General features: G+C 42.7%; 1 protein-coding gene across 1 annotated transcript; it reads right to left on the bottom strand.

Moving 5' to 3' along the window:
• Positions 1–7,776: 7,776 nt before the first annotated feature.
• Positions 7,777–11,551, bottom strand: LOC102282347 (serine protease 1). The gene is made up of 5 exons (XM_005911514.3): positions 11,491–11,551; positions 9,955–10,114; positions 9,272–9,529; positions 8,454–8,586; positions 7,777–7,926 (listed from the first exon to the last, which is right to left on the bottom strand). The coding sequence occupies exons 1-5, from the start codon at positions 11,528–11,530 to the stop codon at positions 7,777–7,779; spliced, it is 741 nt and encodes a 246-aa protein (XP_005911576.1). The 5' UTR covers positions 11,531–11,551.
• Positions 11,552–11,834: the final 283 nt, after the last annotated feature.

The raw sequence follows: 11,834 nt of genomic DNA, 5'->3' as shown, positions 1-11,834 counted from the left end.
TGCAAGCAATATGTAGATATAGATAGATATATCATATCACATATCATATATCATAACTACTCTGCTCTTGAACATGAGCAGCCCTAACGAATAGGTGAATGAGTGAATGCAGCCATGTTTTTTTGTTGGGGGAGGTGGTCTGGACATTAATATTCTCATGAATAACATGAATATCCAGAGGAAAAAAGGGGAAATGGGAGAAGTTAACAATCATTGACCTACATATCAGAATTTTGTTGAAGTGCCAACTGAATTCAATTATGTTTCTGTCAGAATTCACATTGCTGTCTTGTCCCACTTGCAGCAACATCCTACCTCCACTCCTCAAGGTTAGGTTGGTAAAGCAGACTTAATGGAAGGACAATTAATTTTTATCATAGAGGTTCCCAGGTATGTAACCTGAGACCACAGTTGCCAGAAGAGCACGTGCAAATGCCATCATGAAATAATTTGGAAACTTTCCTCTTCTGAATATGATGGCCTGGTGAGGCATTTCTTAAGAGAAAACATTCTGCTGGATTGGAAGGAATTGAGACAAGGAAGAGAACCAGAGAAAGTTGGAGGTAAATGTGATGGTGAATATCAAAACAGAGCATCATAAATGGAAGATGACAAGAAAGAAGGAGAATTATAGTACACATGTGTGTGCACGCACGCTCAGTCGTGTCTGACTCTTTGTGACCCCATGGACTGTTAGCTTGTCAGGTTCCTCTGTCCATGGGATGTTCCAGGCAAGAATACTGGAGTGGGTTGCCACTTCCTCCTCCAGGGATCTTCCCAACCCAGGAATTGAACCCATATCTCCTATGTCCTCTATATTGCAGGTGGACTTTTAACTGCTGAGCCACCAGGGAAGCCCATTATGGTACATACCACATAGCAATTTTTTGAAAAAGACAATTTTATTTCAACTATATTTATATCCCCACCATGAAAACATTTTCATGATTTGTCTCGGAGCTCCATCATCCCAACCTGTTTCAATGCATCCACCTTGCTTTTATGTGATACATTTCCTAAATCAAAGTAATGGGTATCCAAAAAACCAGTAGGCATCTTGAATTCCACTCTAGGAGGAAGACATAGTCCTGGGACATACAATGATGAGCAACTTTTCACAAGTGCTGTAACTTTCAGAACTTTTAGTCACTATCACTTTCCTACTTTATCCTTGTGAGTTACAGCCATTAGACAGGTTTACATTTAGCAAATGTAGCAGAGAAGACAGGTTCACACAGTACAAGTCATGTCAAGCTGACCCCATTTTCTTTGGCATGAGCTCATTAGATTAAAGAATTTAGAGAAAAATTGGAATCTTGCCTGTCTTGTTCAGCAAAGTACTTGACAATGTTTCCATGGTATTTTTGCAGTTTCCATGGTATTTATGCAGGTATGCAGCTGATACATGCTCTTGCAGCTGCACTCCAAGGTAGATTCCCATATGAATCTAGAAAAGTAATTAACAAATTTCTCCTAAATGCTATCTCAGAGTCCATGTGAAATGTGGCAGGAAGTCCCTGAGACCTCTGACTTGAGATGACAGAAAGCCAAGTAGCTATTTGCTAATGACCCAGAGCTGAGAAAACGCTCAGCCCAGCTGGCGCTAGTGGTAAAGAACCTGCCTGCCAACACAGGGAGACTTAAGAGACACTGGGTCGATCCCTAGGTCAGGAAGATCCCTTGGAGAAGGAAATAGCAACCCACTCCAGTATTCTTGCCTGGAGAATCCCATGGACAGAGGAGCCTGGAGGGCTACAGTCCCTAGGGTTGCCCAGAGTTGGACATGACTGAAGCAACTTAGCATAGCATAGCACACAGCACAGAGCTGAGAAGAATCAGCACAACAGATGACCAGATCAAGGCACCAAAGAGATAATATCCAATGTAAAAATCTCCCTGACTTGTCCAAGTAGCTCTCCAATTATCTAAATCACTTAAGTGCTACTATCAGAATCAGCTTAGACTCACATTTTCATATAATTGCAGTCCTGGACAAACAGGATATAAGGAGGCCAAGCCCAATGTCAGAGCTTCAAGTCACATTAGCCAATCATCTTTCTGGGCTTTTGTCTCCTCTCTGCTCAAGAATCTTACTTGTCACCATTATCTTGTGGCAAAGTCCTCCTTTGATACACCATCGCCAGTACATGGGTTTCTCCTGTCCCTAATATATTTGTGTCAATACCCACTTGGTACCCCAGGTTCTTAGAGAAAGGGTTCAGTCTTGCTGGCACCAGTCTGAAGCCAGACTGTCAACACCAAACCCAACTTACTGCTTCTCTGCTTCCTGATTGGCTCAATTTAGAAAAAATTTCATCGAGTAAGTAGATTTTAAAAGTAAACTAGCACATGCATTGGAGAAGGAAATGGCAACCCACTCCAGTGTTCTTGCCTGGAGAATTCCAGGGACAGGGGAGCCTGGTGGGCTGCCGTCTATGGGGTCACACAGAGTTGGACATGACTGAAGCGACTTAGCAGCAGCAGCAGCAGCACAAAATTTGAATTTGGTTTTCCGCTCTATAAAGAGGACAAGTTTTCTTAAAATATTGAGTTGCCTTTGATAACAGATTTTAAGTTTACTTTCTAAGTGACCTGTTCTATATTTGCCTTTGAAATCTTTGATTGTCACTTTGGTTAAGTGAGTCAGTATTGTTTCATGGTGAAAATTGTGCCATGAGGATCCAGATGACAGGATTGGGACCAGGAAGTGGATATTATGAAAGAGTGTGTGCGTGTGTGTGTGCACGCGTGCATGTGCATGCTCAGTCATGTCCAACTCTTTGTGACTCCATGGACTGTGGCCCACCAGTCTCCTGTGTCCATGGATTTTCCAGGCAAGAATACTGGAATGGGTTGCCATTTCCTTCTCCAGGGTATCTTCCTGACCCAGGAAATGAACTCATGTCTCTTGATTCTCCTGCATTGGTAGGCAGGTTCTTTACCAGCTGAACCATCAGGGAAACCCACATGAAAGAGCATACCATGACTTAATGGAGCAAAGACCTTCTTAACAACAGATGGAAACCATCCGGGCGCAGCAAGAGGCTCCCTCTGTGTGATTAATGGAGAATAAATCTAGCAGTACTTTCATTAAAAGAAAGTTAATGTTCTTTGGTAAGCTTTGTTTTATCTTAGTCTTTATCACTTGAATATAAATTAGTATATTTTGGTGTTTGAAACAGTATTATCTCTGCAGTTACCAGTGGTACAGCCTGAAAGAAAGTCTGAGTTTGTGATTGTGTTGCCCTGATTAGGCTTTGTTGATTGCAGAGTAACAGCAAGCTGAGCTGAAGAAGGGTTCCCAGAGGAAGAAAAGAATCTCTGGGCCAAGCCTCCCCAACACTGGGAGTTCGTAAGCATCGTATGCAGGTGGTGGTTACAAACACAGAGAAGTTTTGATTCTTGGTAGGGACCAGGAATTTATAGTTTTAAAAAGCTCCTCGGAATTCTTCTAGTGTATTTGGTTTAGGGACCTTATTTTGTGAAGCTCTTCTATACACCTTTCTCCTGAAACTGTCCAATTTGGAGGGATGGCACCATGTGAGCAAAGGTATTTTATTGACACCTGTATGTGAGAGATCAGGCTTCCTGGTGGCTCAGACAGTAAAGAATCCGCTTGCAGTGTGGGAGACTGGGGGTTGATCCCTGGGTCAAGAAGATCCCTGAATAAGGGAATGGCTGCCTGCTCCAGTATTCCTGGGGCTTCCCAGGTGGTTCAGTGGTAAAGAACCCGCCTGCCAATGCATGAGATGCTAGAGACATGAGTTTGATCCCTGGGTCAGGAAGATCCCCTGGAGAAGGAAATGGCAACCCACTCCAGTATTCTTGCCTGGAAAATTCCATGGATAGTGGAGCCTTGTGGGCTACAGTTCATGGGGTTGCAAAAAGCTGGACAAGACTGAGCAACTAACACCTTAACTTTCTTTCACCTCATGTGAGAGATCCGAGGTCTCCCGAGGTAAAACAAGTTGAGAGTGGGGTCCATGCTCCAGAATTGATTCTCTTTACATAGTCATCAGGCTTGTGTTGGCAAGCATAGCCTGCACCCCAGGAAACAATGCCCTGAAGTGTCCCACTGCGGGTTACAGGGTCACTCAAATCACCCTCAAGTGAGAGGAAGAGAATGTCAGAAGGATGCCCATCTCCTTACTGATGCAGGGCTCCAAGCAGGGATGAGGACAAATCCACATGCCAGGCATGTTTTAACCCTTAGGAAAGTCCCAGCAGATCATGCTGCTGTTAATCAAGTCTCAGCGGGCTGGGTGGCACATGCTGTTGGAGAGCATAGGACCCTTCATGCTTTCAGAGAGTTATAAAGCCTGGACCCAGCCCTTTCTCCATTTTTTGTCTTTTACTATTGGATAAAAGTTGGCTTAAAGCTCAACATTCAGAAAACTAAGATCATGGCATCCGGTCCCATCACTTCATGGCAAATAGATGGGGAAACAGTGGCTGACTTTATTTTTCTGGGCTCTAAAATCACTGCAGATGGTGATTGCAGCCACGAAATTAAAAGATGCTTACTCCTTGAAAGGAAAGTTATGACCAATCTAGGCAGCATATTAAAAAGCAGAGACATTACTTTGTCCACCTAGTCAAGGCTATGGTTTTTCCAGTGGTCATGTATAGATGTCAGAGTTGGACTGTAAAGAAAGCTGAGTGCCGAAGAATTGATGCTTTTGAACTGTGGTATTGGAGAAGACTCTTGAGAGTCCCTTGGACTGCAAGGAGATCCAACCAGTCCATTCTAAAGGAGATCAGTCCTGGGTGTTCATTGGTAGGACTGATGTTGAAGCTGAAACTCCAATACTTTGGCCACCTCATGCGAAGAGTTGACTCGTAGGAAAAGACCCTGATGCTGGGGAGGGATTGGGGGCAGGAGGAGAAGGGGACGACAGAGGATGAGATGGTTGGATAGCATCACCGACTCGATGGACATGGGTTTGGGTGAACTCCGGGACTTGGTGATGGACAGGGAGGCCTGGCGTGCTGCGGTTCATGGGGCTGCAAAGAGTTGGACACAACTGAGCGACTGAACTGATGGGATATCTCATTTCTGCACAAAGTGCATGGCAATGATTGCTATCTATAGACACTGAAGAACACTCACCATCCACAGATATGGACTTCTCCAGCCTGGTTCTCCAAACTCTCCAGAGAGGCAGGTCCCCACAAAGGGCAGCAATAAGCCTTTCATGATGGTGATGATAACAACAGTTCTAACATATCTTGAGCACTTACTATGTGCCCTTTACTGTCTAAAGCTCATTATATCCCTAAACTCAAGTAGTGAGCTAGGTTTTTTTTTATCCCCATTTTACAGTGAAGGAAACCACAGCAAACAAGTCAAACCAAGATAGGTGATGACACTGGACAGTCAGTATATAGAATGAGAGAAGTAAGCAAGCTCTATATTTTTAGAAGTTACATAATAGAAACTGAGCTTTGCATCATCCCATAGAGGTCTTAAGAATTGGAGCCAAGGCTAAACCTCGTTTTCTTAACTCTGAATACAGTGCATTCTCTTCATACTCCATTTCCTCCTGTCCAATAAGTTGAGGTTATTTGCACCTGAAAACAGCCATTTTCTGGGGGGCATTGTCTAAAAGTCCATACTAGAATGTTCACTTTGTATCATATTGACTGTGTGTGCAGTCCTCATTGAGAGAGAAGGAAATGAGACACCTTTTTGTGACAAGAGAAAGACCAAGAAAACATTTTCTTTACTTCCCTATCTTTCTGTTGGAGAAGACATAATTCCTGGAGTGAAATAATTTTAGGAGCTTTTCTTTATGAAGGGATGGAGGAAGAAAGGAAAAAGGAAAAACAAGATACTATAGATCTGAGGGATATGCTTAAACTTGGAAATGGTCTGGGGGCGAAAACAGGGTTTTTGGTACAAAGATGTATCCTTAGGCTCTTTGTCTTGATCAAGGAGGAGGAGCATTTTGGCTCTGTCCAGAAGCTAACAGCATCAGGAAGGATGTGACTTAGGGAGACTCCAGCCAGTTCACATGAGAGGCTGTCTGTTTCTAGCCAATAGGCAGATATTTTCAAACTCTGGCAAAATCTTGTAACTTTTTACTTTAATTTTATATGAAGAAGGCCCAAAGCAGACACATCTCTGGTTGCTTATCAAAAACTGAAACCAGGAATACAGTGGAGAGGAAGCTGAGAGGGACAAGAGTCAGTGACATTGACCTGTTGGTACATGTAAGTTGACCCCAGGTCTTGTTTTTCTAGGGACAGTTCTGGTTTATGCATGCTGCCTTGGAGCAACTGTCAACTGTGCCATCTTTCCGTCTCAAAATTGTCCCAGTTTGATCACTGAATTACATGGTTGCACTGGTTACATAGCATGGTCTCAGATAATCCTCAGAATTGGATGAGTAAGGGAGAGGTAGGGTTAGAGTTTGCTGTTATCTGTTGCATGCTCTTTGTCTCTAAAGGGAGTTGAAATGTACAGAAGTAGACCCCATATGGTTAAGAACTACTTTTGGCTTTCTTGGTTTATTGGGTAATGGTAATGACACAAAGAAATATTGAACAGAACTCAACAGTTGAACAGACTCTGCATCACTTGCACAATGAAATGCTTCTAACAGATTAATGCATAAATTCTGTTCTCAATGTGCATATTCCCTCTCTTCAGATTTGTAAAAGGTTATTTCTTATAATACAGAATTTTGTCTAATATCAAAGCTTCCCAGCCTCCTGAGCTATGAAAAATTAATATTTGTGGTGTAAGCCACCTAGTCTATCTTTCTTTGTTATAGCAGCTCAAACCAACTTACATAATACACATCCTTCACCTTATCTCTGGAATGGCAAACATTTCCCGCTTTCAAACTTCTTCCACCTGGTCCAATGATTTCATGCTCAAACCCCATTATACTTTTCCCTTGATCCATACCACATTTGCACAGGAACACCGTGCTCCAAATATTCTCTGGATGACCCAGGCGACAGTGGAGAGTTCAAGGAGCGCTGAAGGACAGAGAACACACCTGTGGCCAAGACTTTTATGTCCTCAGAGTAACAGATCTAATTTTGTCAAATGTATCTGCATTTGTACTTTTTTTGGTTGCTATTCAAAATAGTACATGGTTTGGGCTGGGGTTTGGGAGGTCTACTTTGGGACAGTGGTACAGATTTCTGGCACAAATCATGCCTGCTGTAGCAATAAAATTCCAGACAGAAACAAGAATATCTTGGAGAATGAAAGAAATAGGTAGGTGAAACCGTGGAAAATAAAAGATCTGTGATTTTTTTTTTTTTTTTTTTTTTTAGGATCTGTGATTTTTTTAAACACTCTCCAGGGTCAGAGCATAGCAAAGTGATGAGACTAAGAACAGCGGAGACTTCATCTCAACTTTACTACGACAAGGGCAGTAACTCTCGGAAGTCAGTCTTAACATTCTACATCTTAGTGTCATTATCTCTGTAAAAATGTGCTGGTAACATAGACCCATACCCTTATTCATCTTAATAGCCTCAACATCCACACAGAATTTGGCATAGAGTAGATGAATATCAATTTATTTTGATGCGGCTGAATGAATGACTAGATCACCTTTCAAATTCCATCTTCATATAATAGTTCAACTCTAAGTCCACCATCTTCTCAACAGCCAGATTGAAGAGAAAGTATGTAAAAATCAACTAATTTCACTTGAACGTATTTGGTTTTATAAATGATTTTATTTAAGTAGTGCGTTCAGGATGGGAGGAAGGTGAAGCTGGCTAGCAGAGAGGGTCATGAAGAGATGAAGCTGTTTAGTTGGAGGCGATGGTCTGCTTAATCCAGCTCACGTAGTTGCAGACCTTGGTGTAGACACCAGGCTTGTTTTTCTGAGCGCAGCCATAGCCCCAGGAGACAATGCCCTGGAGCTTTCCACTGCAGACCACAGGGCCACCGGAGTCACCCTGGGTGAGAAGGAAGAGCCAGTTACAACCCACAGCTCTGCCGAGAGGGGAGAAAGGCTCAAAGGTGTTCCTCCTTTACCCAGGGACCATGTTTCTAAATGCTGATCCTCCATGAGCCCAACTCTTTCCCAGGGAAATCAACTCTCATTCTCCACACTGTACTCCTATTCTTCTCCTCCCTCCTTCTCTCTCCCCTTTTTCCTCAACTGCAGGTCTGTGAGGCCAAGAAGAGATGAGGAACGGGAAGTTCGATGCTGCCCATCCAGCCAGGCTCCTTTCAAAGTTCTCTGCTCCTATATCCTTCCTCAGAAGGGCACCAGGATATACTGTTCGCACAAGATCTGTATATCTTTTCCCCTGAACCTTAACCATTAACACGGCAAAAAGAAAACTTGTTATTTTTCCCCAGCCTATCCTGAGCCCACATGATCAGTCCCAGAGACAGCGTTTCAATGTTCTGAGTTTCAGGAACTGGGGTGGAGATACGTGAGGCTGAGCTGAAGGACAAGGAGCATGAAGCAGCTCACCTGGCAGGAGTCCTTTCCGCCCTCCAGGTAGCCCGCACAGAACATGTTGCTGGTGATCTGGCCTGGGTAGGCACTTTTGCAAGAGCTGTCTGATAGGATGGGAGCCTTCAGACACTGCAGGACATCAGGGTAGCTGGCTGTTGGGGACGAGATTGAAAAGAGAAGAGGATTACCCATACATTCTGGGAAATGTCTTTCTCAATACCTCTCCCCATCTTCCCAATATTCCCATTCCTTCCCTCTAATTGCTAGTAGCTTCTATTTTGGAAGAACAACCATTATCTGGAGGGTCTTCCAAGTGGTTTTAGTCAGCAAATTGTCCTCTCCCTAATACTAGTATCTGGAGAAGGAAATGGCAACCCCCTCCAGTACTCTTGCCTAGAAAATTCCATGGATGGAGGAGCCTGGTGGGCTACAGTCCATGGGGTCACAAAGAGTCGGACACGACTGAGTGACTTCACAACAACTAATACTAGAGTCAGGACCACATATCTTCAACCTAGAGACTTTATTTCTGAAGCAGGGCTGTACTTTGAGCAGTTCCAACCTCAGCCTCTGTTCTACATACCTCCTCATTCCTTGCTTCTCTGCAAATCACGATTCATATTTTAGCTGCATGTCTGGCAATGTTAGCATAGTGCTTTCTTTCTGTGTTGTCAAGCAGACGGAGCCTACACATTTCAGTTAAATATCCTAAGATTCCACAGAACCCCACTCTCCTCTGGGAACGCTGCCTTGAGTGACATAGGGCTACCTGACCCTGAACCTGGTTTTCACCTCTAGGATTCTCAGACCTGGGGACCGTGTTCCCGTGAGACTTACTGCCACTGCTTTTGGTGTTGCCCCAGCCAGAGATGAGACACTGGGTGCCAGCAGAGGCACAGGATGTTGGCAGAGAGATAGAGGCTACTCGGCTGTTGAGACTGGCAGCTGATTTCAGTTTAATCAGCATGATGTCGTTGTTTAAGGTGTTTGAGTTGTAGCTGGGATGGACGATGCTCTTGGATGCGCTGATGAATTGCTCATTGCCCTCAGCGACATTAATGTTGTCTTCTCCCAGACGCACTTGGATTCCGCTGGATCAAAAGATGACAAGTTCTCTAAGTCTCCAGTGTGAGGGCCTCCCCCTCCCCGTGGAGCCCAGTCTTGAGCATAAGCACAGACAGAGGACCCTTGCAGTGCACACACACACACACACACACACACACACTTATCTCCTGCGTCCCCTGCACTGGTAGGGTGATTCTTTACCACTGAGCCACCTGGGAAAAAGCTATGTTAGAATACTCTAGACATATTTAACCACTCACCGTTTTTCTTCCTGTGTCTTTACTGCCTTCATTTGGAAGGCCTCAATGCATACAATGTCTGGTGGGGGTGTATAATGAGGTCTTGGAATCTGAACGCTCCCCCTCAAGCATGACTCTGTAGTTCACCCTGATTGTCTTCGGCATGGTTGAGGATGCCCTGACCTCAGAGAACAGGGCTATTGGTTACTTACGACTTGTAGCAGTGAGCCGCAGACACCACCCACTGGCTGTTGATGAGGGAGCCCCCGCAGAAGTGGTAGCCAGAGTTCAGGGACACTTGGTAGGGGACAGTATTTGCCCCACAGGTGTAGCCGCCCACGATCTTGTCATCATCGTCCACAGGGAAAGCAACTGACAGAGGAAAGTTGGAAACTCTTTATAGAACTGATTCATTGTGGAATTTCTACTCAGTAGCAAGGTTTTGCAGATGAACCAGGAGAAGATAAGTCATGTTCTCTTATGATGCATAATCAGGAAACTGTGATTTAAGTATAATTGTTTTCATAATCTTATTCCATCACATATGCTTCTTACACTATTATAAGTATGTAACTTTTAGGTTTTAATGCTTTAAATTTTATCAATATAATGATTTTTACATTTGTAACATACATACACAGACAAATAAGAGATTCCTTACATAATAAATGTCCTGAAGCCCATTACTTGAGGTTATAATGAATACTTTTTACACAGAACCCTGATGAGCAGACATTTAAGTATGTGTTCAATAAAACTTTGGGGTCACCGTCATTATGTTTATTTGTAGAGTTCAATATAGGATAAACACCATATGAAGTAACAGAAAGGAAACTTTTAAATGCCATCCAAGAATGTTCTGACCTGAAAGTAATGGAGAGTTTTATTCTTTTGTTCCCCAAGTGTCTCCTTGGTTCTTGCCTAGATGTTCATCAAATGATTTCATAGAACATTATAAGGTGTGTGTCTCCAATGTTTCCCCTCATCCCACTTGTCTATCTAACAATTTAAATTTATTCAACATTGTAAAGTCATGACCACTGAGTTGTTATGTTTTCTAAGGACTCCAATATCAGAGAGTGTTACATGTACCCTATTATTTGTGTATTTTATAGTAATTTTAGGAAAGAAATTTCTTGGTATATAGATAGATGAAATGAATTTACAACTATGCAATTTGGGAAAATATGGTAGTAAGTATGAATTGTGTAAAAATTAGCAGTATAAAAATAGAAATAGTAATTTTATATTTCTTTTCATGATTGCATGACATATCATATTATATCAGAGGGATATCATTAGTGAAGATGTGGTAAAATCCAGACCAAAGCTTTTATTCATGAGAAATAGAGTGTCTTTGCCTGTTGAGATCCTACCTAAGGTGCTCTTTAGTATAGAAGAGATGTAATGCTCACAAGACTAGTCCCAGTTCTTAAATGCAGATCCTTAGAAAGGACAAAACATTTCCTTAACATTGACTATCATTTCTTTTTCACTGTTGCTTCATAGATAGTACCTTGATGTTCAAGGCAAATTCTTCCTCTTAATGTTTTCTGCATTGATCACCCCTACTAACCATAATCTCTCACAAATGAGATTTAGTTATTTACAGACATATGTATTATTACAATGTTATTTCAACATCTTAAGCCTCTTGAGTATAGAGATTATATTCAACATTCATTACTGTCTTCCAGAGTAGAAAGCACAACCTTAAATACATCATAGAACCTACTATCAAAACTTACCAGCAGCTCCCAGGAGAGCTAGAAAGATGAAGGTCTTCATGGTTGCTCACCGGTTCTGGACTAGGGACTAGGTTGCAGGGTTTCCATCCACAGCTATTTATATGTCCAGGTTTGTCATTGACACCCATGGCCACAGAGGCCAGGAATGTGATTTCCCAGGGAAATCACAAATCCAAATTTAGAATTCCATGCCACACTGAAGATAAGTCAGCAACCAATTTAAACATCTGCCCATGTCCACTTTGCCAGAAGGTTATGGGAATGAAAGAAATGAGCCCACATGGTGACATGGTTCCTCAAAATAGAAAGTAAGTTACAGTAAGGTCACAGAACAGGGCTACAGG

The sequence above is a fragment of the Bos mutus genome, chromosome 4 (assembly GCF_027580195.1).
Source record: "Bos mutus isolate GX-2022 chromosome 4, NWIPB_WYAK_1.1, whole genome shotgun sequence".
Classification (NCBI taxonomy): domain Eukaryota; kingdom Metazoa; phylum Chordata; class Mammalia; order Artiodactyla; family Bovidae; genus Bos; species Bos mutus.
The sequence above is the reverse complement of the archived record's forward strand: the minus strand, read 5'-3'. Positions and strand labels throughout refer to the sequence as shown.